This window comes from Engystomops pustulosus, chromosome 1 (genome assembly GCF_040894005.1).
Source record: "Engystomops pustulosus chromosome 1, aEngPut4.maternal, whole genome shotgun sequence".
Taxonomy (NCBI): domain Eukaryota; kingdom Metazoa; phylum Chordata; class Amphibia; order Anura; family Leptodactylidae; genus Engystomops; species Engystomops pustulosus.
In genome coordinates, this window is record NC_092411.1 from 83,451,154 (window position 1) to 83,473,195 (window position 22,042).

General features: G+C 43.8%; 1 protein-coding gene and 1 non-coding gene across 5 annotated transcripts; one reads left to right on the plus strand and one right to left on the minus strand.

The window, feature by feature from the left end:
• Positions 1-8,904, minus strand: SIRT4 (sirtuin 4). Of its 4 annotated transcripts, none has more exons than XM_072146316.1 (4): positions 8,756-8,904; positions 4,458-4,987; positions 3,995-4,289; positions 1-932 (listed from the first exon to the last, which is right to left on the minus strand). In XM_072146316.1, exons 2-4 carry the CDS (start codon positions 4,949-4,951, stop codon positions 753-755), a joined length of 969 nt encoding a protein of 322 aa, XP_072002417.1. In that variant the 5' UTR covers positions 4,952-4,987; positions 8,756-8,904; the 3' UTR covers positions 1-752. The 4 variants fall into 4 exon arrangements, with proteins under 4 accessions (XP_072002417.1, XP_072002435.1, XP_072002426.1 ...); XM_072146334.1 differs by lacking the exon at positions 8,756-8,904 and adding an exon at positions 8,667-8,725; XM_072146325.1 differs by lacking the exon at positions 8,756-8,904 and adding an exon at positions 8,624-8,695.
• A 12,559-nt stretch (positions 8,905-21,463) lies between these two features.
• Positions 21,464-21,604, plus strand: LOC140087505 (U4 spliceosomal RNA). Its single transcript, XR_011850008.1, has one exon. It is a non-coding gene; the product is annotated as a U4 spliceosomal RNA (small nuclear RNA).
• The last annotated feature ends 438 nt before the right edge of the window (positions 21,605-22,042 follow it).

Below are 22,042 nucleotides of genomic sequence, written 5' to 3' on the forward strand. Positions count from 1 at the left end.
TTGAATATAAAACTTGAAACTTTACTTGGTCAGGTTGAAACATCCAATAGCAACAAAAAGCTTGTAGATGTGTTTCGGACTCTTCTTTGGTTAAGCCTTCATATTGTCTCTTAATGACTGGAGTACCCTTAGCTCCCAAGTCCCTGGCCAGGCCAGTAGACACCCCAGTAGTCTATGCAGTTAATTTACATATTACCTAAATAAAGTTTTTAACAAGTAACGTTAGGTTCCAGGATTATTAAATTAGGGCAGAGGCATAAATGGAAGAATCTACCATCAGATCTACTTCTGATGGTAGATTCCTCATGGTATGTTTCCTTTAAAGAATTATAAAGCTGTAATCAGAATTTTATCCCCAAAACAGCAATGCCTGCCGGTAAAGCATTATAAGTCCTCTCAAAAATTAACTGCCAGTAAAGCAGGGTACCTTAATTACAGCCATTTTTCTCTCCTGGGTTTGACTCTTCTCCTCTCCCAGGATACAAATTAATCCCCTCCCCTTATTTTGACAGAGCCATGGAGGCATTCAGTGATTGCATGTGAAAAGGTACATACTTGTGGTACATTTTGCAAAGGTGAAGGGTATAGGACCTTAGATGACGTCACCCTGGTCAGGATCCCAGTTAGTTACTGGGGTCCTATAGGAACCTGTCACTAGCTGTATATGTGAAAATGTGGTGACAGGTTCCGTTTTAACTAAATGAACATGATAGTAAAAGTTGGAGATTCACTTTGGGGTTTCCTGACAATATTCAGACCCCGATTTCTTGCTGCTCTTGGTCCACAGCCATTAGTTTTGGTAGGACATCTCCACAGCGAGCGTTAACTTTAACGATGGAAAGGTGATCGGCTCTAGTAGCTCCAATGTTAAGAATAGCAATAGGAATGCACTTCTCTTGGGCTTTGAGTGCAAACCGGTACCCAGAGTAGACCTGAAAAAAAAAACAAAAAAACAAATGTTAGATATAAGTGGGAAAGGTTAAATTATGTTTAAATTTAATATTTTTAATATTATAATATATTTAATACTATATTAAATTATGAAGCATTTCCTGAAGACCTGTATATTTGAAGGTAGACACTCACAATTTACATAACCCATCTCTAGTCTCATCATCGGCTAAAAATCTCAATTCAACAAGGTCTGAGCAACATTCTAGTTATCAATTAACTTCCTATAAAAGGAAAGCTCTTAAACCTAACAGCAGGTGGATGCACTCTGTGTCATTGTCCATAAATCTCAAATACATTAACCTCTTGTTTGTATAGCCTTGCTTTCTTCCTATTTGAGTGTTACAGGTCATTGTATTTTATCACTCTATAGCTAGCCAAAGCAAAGTTTACTGTATACATTATGACACACCCAAAAAAAGAGTTTTTATAAATTACATTATATATTATATTTTCAATTATATACAGTGCATAAACGCAAAAATATATCTGTCTGGTCTAGTATTAACCCCTTAAAGACAGCCCAGTACCCAGGGCTGTGGAGTTGTAGGCCATACTTCCGACTCAGACTCCTCAATTTCCATAACTTCGACTCCACAGCAAAATGGTCACTGACGTTACTCCACAGTCCTGCTTTCCTGGAAACACTAACAGTGCTGAGATAAATGCAGGCATTCCTTCCCAGTGCATTCCTCTAATCTATGGCAGGGGAGCTTCATTACTGAGCATGTACATAATGTGCAGCACACATTCATCTCCACTAAAAGCCTATTAGAGGGTTGCACAACCTGCGCCGACAGGCCATATGTGTCCGTACCCTGTATACAGGCAGAGTCTAGTGAGCACTTCCATAATCATGGCAGATCATTGGTGCTGGAGGACTCAGAAGTGATAAGTACTTACTCTACTGCTTTCTCCTGCACCTGGCACCACTCTGCTCCTGATGCTGACCCATAGAACCAGCGCTGGACACAGAGTGGCACATAGAGGTGAGAAGAAGCTGCAGTGTGATGCAGGGAGCAGAAGAGCAGCCAGGAAAGGGGAGGATTTATTAAGTTTTTTTGTCTGCTTAGCTGGTCTCCAGTTTTATTGTCTGCTCTGGGGGTCTCCAGTATTATTTATTTTATGCACTAAGGCTCTCCAGTATTATCTGCTATGCGGTCTTCAGTATTATTATCTTCTCTGGGGGTCTACAGTATCAGTATTTGTTTGCTCTGGGGGTCTACAAGTATTTTTAGCCTGCTATGGGGTCTTCAGTAAAAGGAAATTATATAATTTATTTGTGGAGCTGTAGTCGGTACATTTTATCACAACTCCAACTCCACACAAACTTTCACTGACTCCACAGCCCTGCCAGTCCCCATAATCAATGTTGTATTCATAGTCAGGTAATCACTGCACCTAGTCACTGGCTTTGGCAGTGGACTATCAATATATGATTGACCATCTACAGCACTTTAGGAGCAGACCCAAAAGAAGAGCAACTACACCCATTGCGGAAAGATTTTGACTCACAAAAGGAAAATATCCAGAGAAAACAGATAAGAATAAAACCTTGAAAACATAAATAATAAGACATGTGATACATCACTGTGTTTGCCTTCTGTTTTCCTAGTTTGCACAGGTCAGGATTGAGCCAAGAAGTTGCCTGTAGTGGGGTCTTCTGTGACTCACCCCTCATAACAAGGGCACAGTTTAAGGTTGGTCAAGGTCCCTTGGATAAAAAAAAATAATGAAGTGGGGGTCCCTACAGGGATGCCAAAACCCCCAAATAGCATGCACATACGTTTCTTATGTTTGTTTATGGCTGCATTGATGCATTCTCATTTATTCTCTTTGTTATAAGGACGGAGGTTTCCCAATTTATTGTTGCCACAGAGGGCTACAACATATCCTTACTACATTCTTATACCTTATAAGTGCCCTGGTTTAGTTCCTGATAGCGGGAGAATTAAACATTGGTAGCAGCCTGTGATTTGCTGCTGCTAATGTTCAGGGTGTCTCCTGAATAATGTAACTGTCTATATGTGGACAGTTACATCACTAGGTCAGCACCCACGACATATGCTGAGAGGTGGCTGGTGATGGAGGCCATACTGTGGCCTAAAATTTTTACATTCCTCACTTCATCATCATCTACTCTACCGTCTTATCACAAACTTAACAGTGTTCTTTTGCTCCCCAAAGTAGCCAATATAGTCACAGGGATCCAACAGTAGCAAAAATAGTCACTGTGCCCCTGCAGTAGCCAAAATAGTCAAAGGGCCCCTACAAAAGCCAATGTAGTCACAGTGCCCCCACAGTAGCTAATCTAGTAACAATGATCACACTTCAAATTTTGTTACAATGCCCTCAAAGTAGACAATTTACAGTCCTGCCCCACAGTAGTCAATAGTAAGTGGTTTTAGTGGGAATAAAGGGAACACAAAATGGCCATTTACAGCTGGAGTTGTCTGGATGCTTCAGGTTCTGGTGGAGGCCGCTGCCTTCTGCAAAGTGCTGGGTGCCCTGGGGTACGTGCCCTCCCTATTTTTGGCCCCTGCTCACAACATTAAGCTTATATTTGATTTAATACCCAAGTGAGGTGATGTCCATCTTGCTAGAGAGAATTCTGGGGAAATTTTAGAGAGAAAAACAGAAGTTTGTTGCAAATAGAAAAAGTAGTGATCATGTAAGAAAACAGGAAAACATTGTTAACATTTTAGCATGCTGCTTGTTACTAGTGATCTAAAATAAAATAATCTAAAATAAATGTATAAATATGTATTTATTTATTTACTAATTAATTGCCACTACAAGTGAACAATGACAGGTGCTGGACCACTATTTCCGGAACAAAGATCAATATTATGCGTGAGGAAGCTCTTATAGAAGCGGAAACAGCATGCACTTGTCAGATACTCACTATACACTGCAAATTATTAGGCTGCATCTGGACATGGTTTCACATTGCATCTCTTAGACCATTCAGGTAATTGATGATTAATTGTGATTTTTAGCTGTAGCGAATCTCTAATGCAAAGGCACCTTAAAATGTACTCACCTGAAGTGAGGATCCAACAATGAGTAATGCATCAGCTTCACTTAAACGCTCATAAAGAGAGTACACCACTTCACGGCTTACTGTGTCACCAAAGAAAGTCACTTGTGGTTTTAAGATACCTCCACACTTATCACAAGATGGTACACGGAAATGTGATACTTGCTCATCTGTAAGGAAGACGTCGCCATCTGGTGCCACACCATATGCCTGCTCATTCCAAGACGGATTCAGTGCCAGAAACTTTTCTTGAAGTTCAGATCTCTTTATCACTGTGTGACAACCAAGACAAATCACCCTAAAGGATGTAAAATTCATAATATTAAAGACAGTATAGCATAGCATTTTAATAAAGGATTAATCAGAAAATTGACAGTAAAATCGGGAGTTGGGTTTGCATAAGATGGTTAATCCAAAGAGTATGATATATGAATATTGGTAAAAGTATAAAAACCAGAACACCTACCGATGAGTACAGCCATGCAGCTCAGTCATCCGCCGCTGTCTGGCCTTAGCATGAAGCGCATCCACATTTTGCGTCACTAGCCAGTGCAATTTTCCAGTGTTCTCCCAGTTAGCCAGAGCCAGGTGTGTAGGATTAGGCTGATGGGAAGAAAACTGCGGCCACCCTACAAAGTTGCGAGCCCAGTACCGCTTGCGTGCTGCCTGACTCCTGACAAACTCTGCATGTTGAATGGGTCTCCGCTCAGTCCTTGCATAAAGTCCTACCCCCTCAGAGCGATAATCAGGAATTCCTGATTCTGTAGAGATCCCAGCACCAGTCATGACAAACAGTCGCTGAGAACGCAGTAAAAAGTCCTGGAGCTTCTGAACTTCCTCGGGTTTTGGAGGTGGACAAGCTGGGATGTACTCTGACATGCTAAGGTGGGAGCTATGCCTGATGAAATCAATATTGTGCCATCGAAGTACAGGACAGCGTTTCCAAACATTGATCCACATTACTTAGTATCACATATAGATCCAGAGACCAGACGTCTGTAAAAGAAGCAAAGCGCCTGTTAAAGCCAGTGGGCAAGAAGAAAGATGATTAAATATTTTTTCTCAAACCTAGAAATGTCCATATGTACACAATATAAAGCCATAGAACCATATGGTACAAGCATGGTGTACACCGTAAGAGGTGCTGACATATTGTCTGTTGTGTGTGGCCAATATATCGGCATGTAAGGTAATTTTGCACGATGATGACAGTTGAAAATATTCCCCAAGCCGCAAACACAGGCACCAATACAACTCCCTCTGGGTGCGGTCACAAGGTGCATTTTTAAACGCGATTTAAAAGGCATGCATTTTTGCATGTTACAATGTGTTTAGCTGGTTTGAATCAGTTTTTCTTCATTACTGGTAGTGTAAGCAGCTGTGTTAACATTTTCAGAGCTGCTGACATATCCAGGAATGAAGAAAAACGGATTCAAACTAGCCAAACACTGGGTAAACAAGCAAAAAAAAGCATACATTTTAAAATGTTTGGCCATTTATAAAACAATTAAAAACACACCAAAACCAGAGTTTTGCAGCTCAGGCAGTCAGCTGTAGAAACCAGGGCAGTGAGTATGAGCCCATAGAAATGAATGTGTATGTGTGCTATCCACTCAATCAACGGTTAAAGATTGAGTGGATTGAGTGGATAGCACGGCGGGCACATGGCAGCGCGGGGAGAGAAGGAGGAGAAGGAGGAGGAGGAGGAGGAGGTGAGCGCAGCTCACCCCCGCCCCTCTCCATAGCGATGTATGGCCACGGCGCCGTAATACGGGAAAAGATAGGACATGTCCTATCTTTTCCCGGGCTACGGAGCGGTACGGTGCCGCACGCGTGCGGCACCGTACCGCTCCCGTAGGGCGCCGCGAGCCCATAGAAGTGTATGGGTGACGTATGTCGGCCGTATATACGTCCCCCATACTGTAGTGTGAATGCAGCCTTAGGGTGAAGACACACGTGGCGTTTTTAGGCCGTTTTAGTTAGTGCGTTTTCACATCGTAAAAAACACATGCGTTTTTGACAGGTTTGACCAATTATCTTAATTCAAACTGGTCAAAAACGCATGCGTTTTTAACAATGTGAAAACGCACTAAAAACGGCCCAAAAACGGCCTAAAAACGCCACGTGTGTCTTCACCCTTACATTGCTAGCGCTATCGGAAACCTCCGATAACACCAGTAAACACTGCCGCGCTGTAAGTGGTCCGACGTATTCATGAGGGGGCAGGATTAGCGGCGGTAACTGCCGAATGACACTTGGCAGTCACCGCCGGCCTATAGAGTGAGAGGGGCGGTCCAGGGGAGAAGCTGCGTCTCGGACTGCCCCCTTATGAGTACACCCGACCGTTGTGAGCTTGGTCTGGCGTTCCGAGGGTATGGCGCTGCAGTGTCTGCTAGCTTTATAGGAGGGTTCTGATAAGGTCTTTTTCACACTTGCGTTGCAGATGACGTCAGAGTCTGATCAGGGTGCGATCAGGGTTTGGTCAGTGAAAAACTGCCATTTTTCATCAGTTAAATCAGTTTTCAGACAGAGTTTGTTCAGTGTGGCCTCTTTTATGCGCGTGAACTTGAATTGCACTCTGACCCATTGTAATCAGTAGGCTTTTGCAAGTTACGCGTGTGAAAAACGCACAAGTCCAATGCAAGTGCAATGCGTTTTTCACTGATCAATTGCCATAGAAAAGATAGACCTCAGTCCTGTGTCTTTTTCATGCGCATTATCTGCACATGAAAAACGCATTAAAAATGCATTGAAAACACTGAAACAAAAAACATGCGTGAAAAATTGAGACACTGAACAATCTCTGACTGAAAACTATTTGAACTCTGATCGCACCCTGATCAAACTCTGACGCGATCTGCAACGCAAGTGTGAAAGGGGCCTGCCTCAGTTTTTCATGCACAATTTTTTTTGTATTTTCAAAGGGTTCAGGTCTATCTTTCTATGGCAATTGATCAGTGAAAAAAGCACTGGACTTGCATGCGTCTCAGAGTGCAATGCGTTTTTGATGCATCTCCATATGCATATGGTGCATGGTGCATTTTTCACGCACGTGACTCGCAAAAGGGGAGCATGTTGAGATTTAAAAGTCCATGAAAAATAAAGCAAGTCTGAAAAAAACCATTGATTACAAGTTCTGTGCATCAAAAGCACGCACGTAAAAGACACAGGTGTGAAAGGGGCCTAAGGGCGATAGCACACGTGGTGTTTTGAACCCGTTTTTAAGCAGTCCATCAAAAAACGCATCCAGTTTTTAAAAACACATCAGTTTTTGACCTCTTTTAAAGTGTAACCATCATTCTGAACAAAAAAAAAACTAAAATACATTCTCCAGGGAATCATTCCTCAAAACATCCTCTCGGTCCTCATTTAGTACCTCTTTTGGCCCATAGCAACCAGGGTTTCCAGCTCTCCAAATACCTACAATCAGCAAGATGGAGGGGCGGAGCCTGCCTCCTGTCACCTCATCACAAGTGCATGGTGCTGACCAATGAGAGCATAGCTATCTATCTAGTCATATCTATCTATGCCTCATAGATCTATCTAACATCTATCTATCTATCCATCTATCTCCTATCTATCTATCTGTCTATGTAACACTCCAGCACAGCACATTAGGGCACAGTATGAAGACTTAGAGATTGTCTCCTGCCATTTCCTTGTGTGAGGTGATGGGGGGCTTCAGTTTCTGTCTGTGTGGATTATGTGTTTATACACAAGTGTAGGGAAAGTGAGGGCTTCTCCCTGCACATGACTGCTGCAGCACTGAGCTATGAGGTGGTCAGCTGTGTGCAGGGGGATGGGGGCGTGTCTCCTGTTCTGTAGTCTTCTTTATGAAGACGGAATGTCCATAGTAACAGCTTTCTGAGCAGTGACTGCCATCTAAGAGAAGTCTGCAGAATACAGGAGGAAGGAGCAAGATTCGGGTAACTAATCCAATTGCAAAAGGGCTTAAAATCATCTGCCCTACAACATATCAAAAGTTTTTTGAAATGACGGTTACACTTTAATCAAGATAATTGGTAAAACCTGTCAAAAACAGATGCATTTAAAAAAAAAAAAAACGCATGCATTTTTAACGGACTGCTTAAAACGGGTTCAAAACGCCATGTTTGGCATCACCCTAAAGCTAGCAGTTTAATACTGCCAAAATGGAGAAGCGGTAGAAGCTGCTAACTTTAGGAAGTGCGTGATTTAATGGGTGACAGGTCCTCTAGGTGCAACGGGGGAGGACTTGAGGCACAGATGCAAGTCAACTGATGCCCCACAGCTTTCCCCTCTTCAAGTGCCAGATCCTTGAAAACTAGTGGGGTAAACAGATTTTAGATCCTAAACCCAACTAAATCTAGGAACCCAAGCGGTTTAGTGGTCTCCATTAGTTTGGCTCTTTAGTAGTGTAAGCTAGTGTAAGAGCCACATGCCCGGCATTTCATATATTTCTCCATATATGTCGCCTTCCTAAATATTTTCCCTTTTGAAGCATAATGCTGCTGGGTTACTGACTACTTTGCACTTGATAGTGATATAATTGGGGGAAATTCTTATGGCAGTACTAGAGACATGTTGACAATTTGCTCACATACTGCAGCAACAAGCACTAAACGGCAGGACACTCATAGTTTCGGCCATTACACTAGCTGCGCTTGCTCCACCATGACACCGCCGGGTATATAACCTGCTCGGAAAGCCGTGCTACATATCATTGTACTTCTTCCCAAAGGTTAATACAACCCCTCCCCGACATATTCCCTACATTACACTCACCCCAAGAGTGACAGCCAATGGCAGCGATAAACTACAACTCCCACAGTTCTTTGCGCGTCAAACAGGAAGTTCCCGGCTCTATGAATAACCTCGGTGTACAGGTGCAGGACACTGATTTATCCGGCAATTGAATGTGCTGACAGCGCGGGAATGAGGACCAGTGGCACAATGGGGGCTTGTATAATCGGACAGACACCCCAGTAGAAGAAAAGTATGGAGGGACAAGAAAATATGGATAAAGACAATGATGGCCCCTGAGGGGAACTAAAGGAGGAGACAAGTTTCCTATAACAATAGATGTGGAGACAGTGAACATATAAGTGTACGGTCTCTATTAGCTCTGGAGTTTACTCTTCCAATAAAGCAAATCTTCTTAGGAAGTTTACAAGGTGCAAATCCAATACGTATGTTTACTACAGTATCCAAGTCTAATCCCAGATTTCCCTACAGTAATTCACAGTAAATTGTGTACACTCCGCATTCATGGGAACATATGTACGCTGCAAGCCTTAAATACGTCCCCCCATAGATGGTAATGGAGGTGTGAGCGATAAGGTTCCACACACGTGCGACACCCTTCCGCTCCGTACACTGGAATAGGAATAGGATAGAAATAGATGTCCTATTTTTCCCGGTGTGCATGGCCTGTACGCTGCACATCTCTATGGAGAAGGGAGGGGTCATCTGGCGGCATACGTTTGTGTAAATTCTGCCTGTACAAATTAGAAATCAACAAATTTCCACACTGGGATCTGCTGAAAATGATGAATCAGTTTTCGCAATGTGTTAATGTAATTTTCATAATACCATATACTACACTGCAATTACCACTGTATTCCAATAATTCAATGGCCAGCTAACCCAATGTGTGTGCAGGGATTTCCAATAGCTTTTATTTTTGGGGATATCAGTCACTGCATGCATGTATAAAGCAAAAAAGATTGCTGATGGTATGCTGGATGCTGTGTATGGCGAGTCTTCTCTTCCACTTGTAGTACTAATACAGTGGGCACCATGGAATCTGGCTGTTGTCCAGAGAAATAGTGCTTGACGTGGACAGATCCTTTTACATCTGTTCTTTCTTCACTGAACTGTAGCGCCAATACTGTAACCATGATTACAGTGTCTGCACTGCTGTTTAGTGAATTAGCAGGAAATCCTTACATCATAGGTCGCTATAATGTAAGGAGTCCTATATCCAGCAGTGTCATCAGTCGGGGATACAGGATGGTCCATGGTTCATTCACTGACCACGGCACTTTCAAAGTAATAGTCATGTACAGGTGGACACCCGATTTACAGACGACTCCTAGTTAAAGACGGACCCCTCTGCCCCCTGTGACCTCTGGTGAAGCTCTCTGGAAGCTTTACTAAAATCCTAGATTGCAATAATCAGATTTAAAGTGTCTGCAATGAAGCATTATAGATAATCCTTGGTTTCATTACAGCAAAAAATTTTGAAACTCCGGTTGTCACTGGGGCAAAATTTTTTTTGCCTGGATCCTCAATTATAAAATATACAGTTTCGACTTACATACAAATTCAACTTAAGAACAAACCTATGGACCCTATCTTGTAGGTATCCCGGGGACTGCTTGTACATGGTTGTAACTACAAAGGAAGGAGGCATAGCAGGGGCCTATAACCGCTCAGACATAGTAACATGGTATTCCCACAAAGACAAGCTTCTTAACCCCTTAAACCAGTGCATAAAGACACCATAACGCTGTGGAACATCATGTCTTCTTTGGTTTCTGAGAACCAAGGCACTCATCAACATGTCAGGGGAGAAATAGAAGCTTCCCCTCCCCCCTCCCCCAATGAAGCGATTGCTGTGATTGATCAGTTAGTATAGACTTGCAGGAAACAGGCTTTCCCACTGAACTCCCAGTATCAGTATCTGATCTCCTCATTCTCCTTCACAGAGAAAGGAAATAAGTTGCCTACAGTGACCCTTCACACCATAAATCACCTGCACACCACATACAGTTAACCCCCTCACTGCCTAGCTGTATAACTCTTCCCCCCTGTGCTCTCCCCTCTGTGCTCTCCTCTGGGGCAAAATTTTTTTTTGCCTGGATCCTCAATTATAATTATGCGGGAGCAGTGCTGGAGCCCAGCACTGCTTCCGTGGCCATTTTTGTTTACTTGGCGTGCACGGAAGTATATCTTTATTTTTTTAAGCAGCCCCCTCCCGGCCACCTTTTGTTTTTTTAAGAAGTCTCAGGATAAACCTGTACCCTGATAATCTATGCACATTGTCAGCACAGAGCATCTCACAGCACTAGAGGGATCATTATGTGTCTGCTCAGAGAGTCTGCCCACATTCAGGAATTTTGCACTGAGCATCACTGAGTTTTAGGAGCTAAAACATCAATAAAACTGAATAAAATTGTAAAGTAGTGGGGGAAAATTTTTTAACTTGACTTAAAATCTAATATTAATTAAAGGAGGAGCAATATGCAATTACTCATGTCCCAGATGGATGCTATGTTACACCTAACACTTCTTCAGGCTGAGTTCACACGATGCATTGCGTTTTTGACAAACTCCAAAGGCTTGATTTGTGATCACATGCCTTGGAAATGTAGCAAAAACGCAACAAAAAACATGATGCAATGTGAACGCATGCTTAGGATCTATTGATATTATTACTAATGTACAAACATTACAGCTTTCATTCTGCTAAGCACTTGCTGTAATAGAATGTGAAATCTTGTTACTCCAGATAACCGCTGGGATCCAGCCTTTCCACTGAATAATTATGTCATGCACAATGCATTCAATAGGGAGTGTTGTTCATTGTGTTTAATGCTTGGCAGTGTGAGATCAGCAGCAAATCCTTCCCATGTATGGAAAGTGCACTTCTCTGACACTGTGTCCTGATTAGGAGAATGTGGCAGACTGGAGAAAATCTCTTTCATATCACTGAAACATGAAACCTCTCTAATCTTTATTTCCATCTCCATGTTCAAGTGGTCAACAATAATGAAACATTTCATCAAACATATCCCCTTAATAAAGTGCATCCATAAGATGATTAGAATTATTTCCTCGGCCAATAATAATGGATTGCAAAGCTGTGAGCCAAAGTTTGACACACCAAACCACCAAGAAAATAAATCACCGGAGTAGAGCGGAGTTTCTCTGTCCTGTGCTTCTTCAGGTCGGAAACTGATCCTTACTTCTCCAATCTCCCACTATTATTCTTTGTAATAGAAAGAGAAGCTGTGCACTAACTTCTAGTAACAACACAATTTATTAAAAGTGCTAATAACCGCACAAAAGATGATACTTAAAGGGGGTTTCCACAAATCCACAGGATAGTGCCTAACTTGCTGATTGTGGGGGTCTCAGTGATGAGACCCCACAGATCACAAAAAACGAGGGGTCCGATGGGGTCCCACTTACCTCATTCGGACCCCTTGTCGCTCCCGGAGAGTAATGAGGCAGACGACCGTGCATGGCCTTTCTGCTCCATACGTCTCAATGGAGCAGAATGGTCATGCACGGCAGTCATCACTGAGGCCCCCACCTATGAGCAAGTTAGGCCCTATGCTGTGGATAGGGCCTAACTTTGATTCGTGGAAAAACCCCTTTAAGTATATAGAACCACAATCTTAAGTGATCTTATTTAGTACAATCCCAATAATATATACACGCTTATAAATGAGAAGGAAATAGCATCAATGGTGGAATAAACTTTTTTCTTCTTCACTACATATTGGAGTGCTGCTTCATCCTATTCTCTCATTGCATCTAGCGAGCCACGTCAGACCCGCTCTGAAGGCCTGCACCCGACTTCTGCGCGGTGCCGTTCCAATCTGTTTCCCTATACCTGAGAAGGAAATGTGTAACAATGTAAATCACACACCGTGTTATTTATGTCAATATTTAGCAATATTGTACATGATAAAATAACATTTTGCAGTTACCCATAAAATATTAGATATTATTATCACAGGCTGAGCTTGTGGTTAGCTGAAACTGAAGGGCCCTATTGTTAGCTACAACAAAAATAGGATAAAAAATTGGAAGATCAGAAAGTAATAAATAATAAAAAATACATGCAATGCCACAGGTGGTCCAGACTTTGTCATTATTCTATTACAGTGATGGGCAACCTTTTGAGCTTGGTGTGTCAAAATTCGCCAAAAAACCGAGCATAACTCGGGTGATGTGTCACCTTTAGAAAAAACCCTAATTTTGTAATAACATGTCCAGCAGTGGCCTCCCCTTATTAATAGCATGTCCAGCAGCGGCCTCCCCTTATTAACCCCTTAAGGACGCAGGGTTTTTCGGCTCATTTCTCGCTCTCCAACTTCAAAAATCCATTACTTTTTCATTTTTACGTGTACAGACCTGTGTGAGGGCTTATTTTGTGCGTAACAAATTTTACTTTCCCGTAATGTTATTTATTTTAACATGCCGTGTACTGCGAAGCTGAAAAAAAATTCCAAATGTGGAAAAATTGAAAAAAAAAACGCACGTGTGTCACGTTCTTGTGGGCTCAGTTTTTACGACTTTCACTCTACGCTCCAAATAACACCTCTACTTTATTCTTTGGTCCGGTGCGATCGCGGTGATACCAAATTTATATAGGTATTATTGTGTTTTAATACATTTTCAAAAATTAAACGAATGTGTACAAAAAAGAAAAAAAAATTTTGCCATCTTCTGACGCTAATAACTTTTTCATTTTGAGGTCTGTGCGACATTTTGATCATTTTTTATTTAATTTTTTATGTTATGTAAAAAGGTGTAAAAGTCGCATTTCGGACATTTGGGCGCCATTTCCCGCCTCGGAGGTCACCGCCACCAGTAACCGTTTTTATATTTTGATAGATCGGGCATTTTGGGACGTGGCGATACCTAATATGTTTGTGATTTTTACTGTTTATTATGTTTTATATCCGTTCTAGGGAAAGGGGGGTGATTTGAACTTTTAATATTTTATTAATTTTTTTAATTTTTTAAACTTTTTTTTTCTTTTTTTTTTCACTATTTTTTAGACCATCTAGGATACATTAACTCTAGATCAGGGGTAGGGAACCTATGGCTCGGGAGCCATATATGGCTCTTTTGTTGGCTGCATCTGGCTCTCAGACAGATCTTTAATAAATAGTGATGGCTGCTGTGTGTCTTAGACTGATCACTGGACACAGGCAGCGATGTTACCGCTGCTTACGTTCTTTATACGACCCAGGTGCCATCGCCGCCATCGTCTAGGCCTGGGTCAAAGAGAAGAGCATGGGAGCAATGAGGAGCTGGCTGCAGGGAGCGCTGGTAAGTTATAAAAGAAGGAGGTAGGGTGAGGGGCACTACTCAAGAAAAACTTTCACATAAATTAGTCCATCATTATTTTAGCATATGTGAATGCTAATATTGTATATCAGCCGTGTAGAAAGTGAAAGTGGTGCTCTAGCTCAAAAGAAAGTCCATTCAGGTATAGCAAACAGTTCGTATAGAAAGAAAAGAGCTGGCACTCACCAATAAAAGTAGATTCTTTATTCCAAGACTTTAAAATACATCGTTGCGGGAGGGAACTAGACTGCGGGAGACTAACCACGGGCGACGGTCCGTTTCGCGCTATACTAGCGCTTAATCCTGCCTCTAGCGCTGGTAAGTGGCTACCTATCTACTGGGGGTATGTACTGGGGCTACCTATCTACTGGGAGTATATGCTGGGGGTACCTATCTATTGGGAGTATGTGCTGGGGCTACCTATCTACTGGGAGTATATGCTGGGGGTACCTATCTACTGGAAGTATGTGCTGGGGCTACCTATATACTAGGGAGCATGTGCTGTGGCTACCTATATACTGGGGGGGCATGTGCTGTGGCTACCTATATACTGGGTGGCATGTGCTGTCGCTACCTATATACTGGGGGCCTGTGCTGTCGCTACCTACATACTGGGAGGCATGTGCTGTGGCTAACTATATACTGGGGGGCATGTGCTGTGGCTGCCTATATACTGGGGGGCATGTGCTGTGGCTGCCTATATACTGGGGGGTATGTGGTGGGTGTCCGGATTTGGAGTAGTGAACCCCCTGGACCACCGTGGACTATGATGTAAGCAGATACCTGGGACCGGAATCCAAGTGGCACTCGGTCTTCACCAGAGCCCGCCGCAAATCAGGATGGTCTTGCTGAAGCGTGGTACTACCAGGTCGTTCCACGGGCGCGACCTGTCCATGGTGGCAGCCAAGGATGAGGTACAGGATCACTAGGCAGTCTCGTGGTCATGAACAGGCAGACGGTCAAGGCAGGCGGCAACGATGCAAGGTTGGGGACGGAGCAAGAGGTCAGGGCTGGCAGCGAAGGACCAGAATAAGGAACAGGTCTGGGGTCACAACTTGGGAAGGAAACACTGTGGAAAGCTTCCTCATAGGCATGAAGCACTAAGATCCGGCGGGGAATGCTGGGAGCTGCCGGTCTTTATAGGAACCCAGGAAGTGGGTAAGGTGGCGAGCAGGCCCTTTAATTTTGCGAGTGCCAGGGCTTGTGCACTGGCCAGCCGGGATGAGAGCAGAAACGTGGAGAGGTGGGCGAACTCGGAAAGGGGCGTAGCTGAGATGGGCACAGCTGTGCCTGTGATCCAAGATGTAGATCGCATGGGCACCTGTATCTACTGGGGGGCATGTGCGTATTGTACGGCTCTTACGGAATAACATTTTAAAATATGTGGCGACCATGGCTCTCTCAGCCAAAAAGGTTCCTGACCCCTGCTCTAGATGGTCAGATCGCTCCTACCACATACTGCAATACTACAGTATTGCAATATATGGCATTTTTGCAGGTCATTGTAACGAACCTGAATAAGCCATGTAGCCTCGTGTCAAAAGAAGACCCGAGGCTACCATGGTAACCGATCGCCGCCCCCCGATGACATTCGGGGGCGCGGCGATCGTAAAAAAGATGGCGGCGCCTGCGCGCCGCTGTCTTTTAAACGCCGCCGGCGACTTTGCTGGCGGCGTTGAGAGGGTTAATAGTCGCGATCGGTGCAAGCACTGACCGCGGTTATTAGCGGTGGGGGTTTTCTGCAATATGCAGTGATGTCTTCTTCCCTGTAGGTTTACTGGCAGGTCTGACGATAATGGCGGCTCGGCTCCTCCCAGGTCGCCTCAGTCATGTGACGAGCAGCGCGCACTGCAGCCTGGAGGAGTTGCAGACGGTGGGCGGACCAACGCGGCGCCGGACAGGTAAGCAGGGGGCAGAAACACAGGGACAGGGGAGGGACATTAACACAGGGGCAGCACATTACGCAGGGGCAGCACATTACACAGGGAGGGGGCGGACCGCGGGCGCTGTCACCAAAAATGGCTACGCGTGTCAGTGCTGACGCGCGTGTCATAGGTTCGCCATCACTGTTCTATGACTACCCCAAACAGACACATATCTTGTCATATCTACCCAAATTAAGGTTGGCTGCATATTGTTGTTTTTTTCACATCTGTGATTTCTCATGTTGGCTTATGGACACGCATAGAATGTTTTTCTCTTCTTGGTTTCAGTGATCTTTCTTATGGACCTTCCTTACTGAACCTTTCTTTTCACACTGATCCAAAGTCTTCAGTGAACACAAACAAAACAGGTTTGAAACTGACCACTGAAAAGAAAAACTGAAGTGTGAAAATGGTTCCTTTAATGACATGATTTTATCTATAACATTAAATCACTCTTCTACTTCTACTTCTTCCCATGCTCCATAGAAGACCTTAGATGACATCATCCTGGTCACATGACATGAAGCAGTAAATACTTAGAAAAGGCATGGACCATGGGGAGGAGTAGATGGCAGGGGCTGTCCAAGCAGGACATACCCCCCACTGATACCAGGGAATATAACATATTACATATACATAACGTTGATTTATGTGGATGAAAGGCTCTGTGGGAACCTGTACTAGCTGTATTTGTAAAATTGTGGTGACAGGTTCCCTTTCATACTCAAGTGAAAATTACAGATGAGTAGAACAACAACAGTGTGAAAGTGCCAAGGCCAAATAAAAATTTGCTCCAAAAAGTCCCTATGGAATCCACTGTAGAGTTTTACATGGGATTATACCTCATTATAGCCTGAGAAATGGTAGTAAAAACGCATTTGTGTCAATTGCGTTGTAGACACAGTTTTTACATCTTGCACTATGCACTCTAAATAACAACTCTACTGTATTCTTTGGGTCGGCCACGCACCGGCAGTATGTAATTAGTTTACCGATCGTGTGTTTCAGTGTACAGTGTTCAGCCAACACCAACCACGTATGAATAGGGTTCAGCCTGTGAGCTCTCTTAATACATCCTTAACGGCATTAGGACGTACAGAAATGTCCTCATGCATTAAGGGGTTAATCAATTAAACCTAACATACTACCATCCAAACTTACTGTTGGACCCTCAGCTATCAGATATTGACGATATGTCCTAAGTCTGAGGGTATGGTCACATATGACGCTTGCATTGCCATTATGAAAGCACTGCGAGATCTCGGAGCTGGGCACCAATTGCATGCTTTTCCATGGAAACACATGCCATTGGTCCCAGGCCTTCCCCCAGATGCTTGTGTTGCATTTGTAAACGCTATGCAGGCGCCACATGTGACTGCTCCTATAGGGACCTGCTTGTGGTTTAGTGTCCCAAATCGCTCTTACAGGTCATCTTTAATGCAAATGCAGGCTCCTTATCTATGTGTCCTATTCACTGATTCAATGGTTAGCACCCCGACAAATTTATTTCTGTGAGCTCACACACATTCATGAGCTGCAAAACTCAGAGCAGGTCTTATTCCTGCCGATACTTGCGGTATCCCATTCAGGGTTTAACAGAAATGAAGTAGAACTTTACTGTTTTTCCTGGTAAAACCTCTTTAGACCATTCCCGACGTGCGCAGTTATAGTACTCCAGGTCCTTCCCAACCAGTGCTGTACTATTACGGCGTACAGAATTTCAAAAATCGAGAACTTTTCTATTTCGCCCATATTTTTCAACTGACAAAAAGTGCAATGTGTTACAAAAAATAGTCTCAAAATCACCTGGATATGTCAAAGCTTTCCAAAGTTCTAACCACTTAGGCCGAATATACATCAACGTATGCCCTTATGTGCCATAGCTGTGTGACCCCTCCCCTCTCCATAGAGACACCCGTCACACGGCCCTTAACACAGGGAAAGATAAGCATGTCCTATCTTTTCCCTGTGTATAGAGTGGTACGGAGCTGCAGTTGTGACACGGTCCATATGGTCGTGTGAATTCGGGCTTACAGTGACACATCAGATTTAAAAAAATGGGTCGTGGAAGATGCAAAATGGCCATTGCTGCCATTTTCTATGTACCTAGTATCCATGGATCTATCTAATTACGGGCACAGAACCACATCAAGAATAGGAGCCCGATTCTATTTCATGATCAGCTTGGCAGTTTTGCAGGACTAAATGGCACGGCACATTTCATCCATAATTTTTGATGGAATAAATGTAGAACTAATAGAACCTAATGCTATTTACTGGGCATGCCCAGTGCAGTTTCTCGGGACGTAAACAATGGTACTGTTGTGTGTGGCCTGTGTTATCGGCAGGTGAGTGCTGCTTTCACGCCGATGACAATAGGGACCACTATCTACCATCTTCTGCGTCCCAGGAAGCGGGCTTACGCACGGGACAGGGGAAGCCTCGGCTGTGAGCGTAAGCCCATACAAGTAGATGGGATGTGTTCTAGCCCTTGGAAAATCCTTAGCGCAGTCACATCTCCATTGTACATTTGTCTCCATGGCTCTGCTTTAACAAGCAATGCACCTGTATAATGGTCCCAGTTTCTATTCTGAGAAGCCTGGGCGTAGACCTCTAGGTACAGCCTGGTGGTTGAGTTATTGTGCAGTGGCCCAATAAGTGTGCGCTATGTCACGGCGCATGCTACTCTACATCTACAATAAGTGTGCGCTATGTCATGGCGCCTGCTACTCTACATCTACAATAAGTGTGCACAAAAGTAGAAAACCCGTTAGGTATGGGCATGTAAACAAAATACCATAGGGTAAGATAGAATAATACCAAAAGGAAAAGGTTCAAAAGAACACAGAAACAGATAATTAACATAAATAAACTTTATTTCAATCAGTGTAGATGTTAAAAACCAAACATAGTAGTAACCAGCCAATACAAAACATACCACACTGTGTATCAGTAATAGGTGAGAAGTAAAACGAGACAATACCCGAGAGTAGATTATCTAGAAATGTGCATAACAGAGCTGTAAACCGGTGGCTGTAATACTATACCAAGGAGAGGATCACACACAGACAATGCCCCGACAGGTTTCGCATATGCACATTTCTAGATAATCTACTCTCGGGTATTGTCTCGTTTTACTGCTCACCTATTACTGATACACAGTGTGGTATGTTTTGTATTGGCTGGTTACTACCGCTATTTGGTATACACACAATTTTAATTTATTGTTGTCCGTTCATGTATGCTGCATTATGTTTGGTTTTTAACATCTACATTGATTGAAATAAAGTTTATTTATGTTAATTATCTGTTTCTATCTACAATAAGTGTGCGCTATGTCACGGCGCCTGCTACTCTACATCTACAATAAGTGTGCGCTATGTCACGGCGCCTGCTACTCTACATCTACAATAAGTGTGCGCTATGTCACGGCGCCTGCTACTCTACATCTACAATAAGTGTGCGCTATGTCACGGCGCCTGCTACTCTACATCTACAATAAGTGTGCGCTATGTCACGGCGCCTGCTACTCTACATCTACAATAAGTGTGCGCTATGTCACGGCGCATGCTACTCTACATCTACAATAAGTGTGCGCTATGTCACGGCGCCTGCTACTCTACATCTACAATAAGTGTGCGCTATGTCACGGCGCCTGCTACTCTACATCTACAATAAGTGTGCGCTATGTCACGGCGCCTGCTACTCTACATCTACAATAAGTGTGCGCTATGTCACGGCGCCTGCTACTCTACATCTACAATAAGTGTGCGCTATGTCACGGCGCCTGCTACTCTACATCTACAATAAGTGTGCGCTATGTCACGGCGCCTGCTACTCTACATCTACAATAAGTGTGCGCTATGTCACGGCGCCTGCTACTCTACATCTACAATAAGTGTGCGCTATGTCACGGCGCATGCTACTCTACATCTACAATAAGTGTGCGCTATGTCACGGCGCCTGCTACTCTACATCTACAATAAGTGTGCGCTATGTCACGGCGCCTGCTACTCTACATCTACAATAAGTGTGCGCTATGTCACGGCGCCTGCTACTCTACATCTACAATAAGTGTGCGCTATGTCACGGCGCCTGCTACTCTACATCTACAATAAGTGTGCGCTATGTCACGGCGCCTGCTACTCTACATCTACAATAAGTGTGCGCTATGTCACGGCGCATGCTACTCTACATCTACAATAAGTGTGCGCTATGTCACGGCGCCTGCTACTCTACATCTACAATAAGTGTGCGCTATGTCACGGCGCCTGCTACTCTACATCTACAATAAGTGTGCGCTATGTCACGGCGCATGCTACTCTACATCTACAATAAGTGTGCGCTATGTCACGGCGCCTGCTACTCTACATCTACAATAAGTGTGCGCTATGTCACGGCGCCTGCTACGCTACATCAAGTGTGCGCTATGTCACGGCGCCTGCTACTCTACATCTACAATAAGTGTGCGCTATGTCACGGCGCCTGCTACTCTACATCTACAATAAGTGTGCGCTATGTCACGGCGCCTGCTACTCTACATCTACAATAAGTGTGCGCTATGTCACGGCGCCTGCTACTCTACATCTACAATAAGTGTGCGCTATGTCACGGCGCATGCTACTCTACATCTACAATAAGTGCGCTATGTCACAGCGCATGCTACTCTACATCTACAATAAGTGTGCGCTATGTCACGGCGCCTGCTACTCTACATCTACAATAAGTGTGCGCTATGTCACGGCGCCTGCTACTCTACATCTACAATAAGTGTGCGCTATGTCACAGCGCATGCTACCCTACATCTACAATAAGTGTGCGCTATGTCACGGCGCCTGCTACTCTACATCTACAATAAGTGTGCGCTATGTCACGGCGCCTGCTACTCTACATCTACAATAAGTGTGCGCTATGTCACGGCGCCTGCTACTCTTCATCTACAACAGTGATTGAAAACGTGCAGCACCGGCCTCCACACAGCACCAGGGAATCAGCAGCAGCGCTTTTTCTTGCTAGCCGCTAGGTGGCTCTAGTGAGCAGTCTACAGGCATTCCATCACAGCAATGTAATTGTAGAAGCAGACACTCTGGTAACCGGACACAGAACCGAGCGTCTCTATGATACCGTGCTTCAACCTGCTCTTATAACACACAAGTGATGTAGTACTACAGCCCGGCACTTGTGAGGCAGCTCCGCGCGCTTGTGTGTCCGCAGGTGCATCCTGGGTAGAGGGGCGCGTGACGTCAAGAGCTCGCCTCCTTATTTGCATGGAATACCCATCATGCACTGCCATGCGTGATTGTGTGTTTATTATATGTTGTATATTAGTTACGGTGACTGTATTGGTAGCGGCCAGAGAACGGAAGGCTACACGGGTGCAAGTAGATGCAGAACAAGCTTAAAAGTAATAATATGGGAATCGCTATAATGTAGGTACATAGTCCGTGCGGCCGGCTCCTCACTGCTGTGTAAGTTCGGTAGCTTTGCGCAGTGGCAGTATCGTAGCCAATGAGGTTTATCCGAGGCGCGATTATTGCTAATTGAAAACTTTTCCCAATACCCCGCCGTGACGGCTTGAAATATAGCCGGCACCGGCAATTTTTGACAGTCTCTACGGAGACTGAACTTGTGTGGTAAAGAATAGAATCATTTGTTAGTGACTTATTAATGGCGAGCAGTAGATTTAATCGTTTAACTTGTGATACAATCTTGCGTAACAAAATGTAATTGCACACGAGCTCTTACAGTCTCGATCTTGGCTTTCTAAGGGAACATGCACGTGTTGTGGAAGTTTATGTCATTTTATGGGATTGATAAGATAAAAGGAGGGCTCGTGGAAGCTCTAATTAATCCAGCACTATGGTGATTGCTGGTCATACACCTTATATTTATCTCCTATCAGTTGTAATATGGACCATTTGAAGGATGTATCTCCTGGACGTTAACCCCTTCATGTCACACCATTTTTTTTGTTAATTTTTCACTGCTCACATATACCTCATTCCTTTTTCCTTCTACAGAGCTGTAGCATGGTGCTGCCTAGTATCATATACAACAA

Excerpts from the sequence above, each read along its gene's own strand:
- SIRT4 (XM_072146316.1), bottom strand. The coding sequence starts at position 4,951 with ATGTGGATCAATGTTTGGAAACGCTGTCCTGTACTTCGATGGCACAAT. Across the intron at positions 4,290-4,457 it reads CTGCATGGCTGTACTCATCG|GGTGATTTGTCTTGGTTGTC; the intron begins GTAGGTGTTCTG and ends TACATCCTTTAG. Across the intron at positions 933-3,994 it reads TTGTTGGATCCTCACTTCAG|GTCTACTCTGGGTACCGGTT; the intron begins GTGAGTACATTT and ends TTTTTTTTTCAG.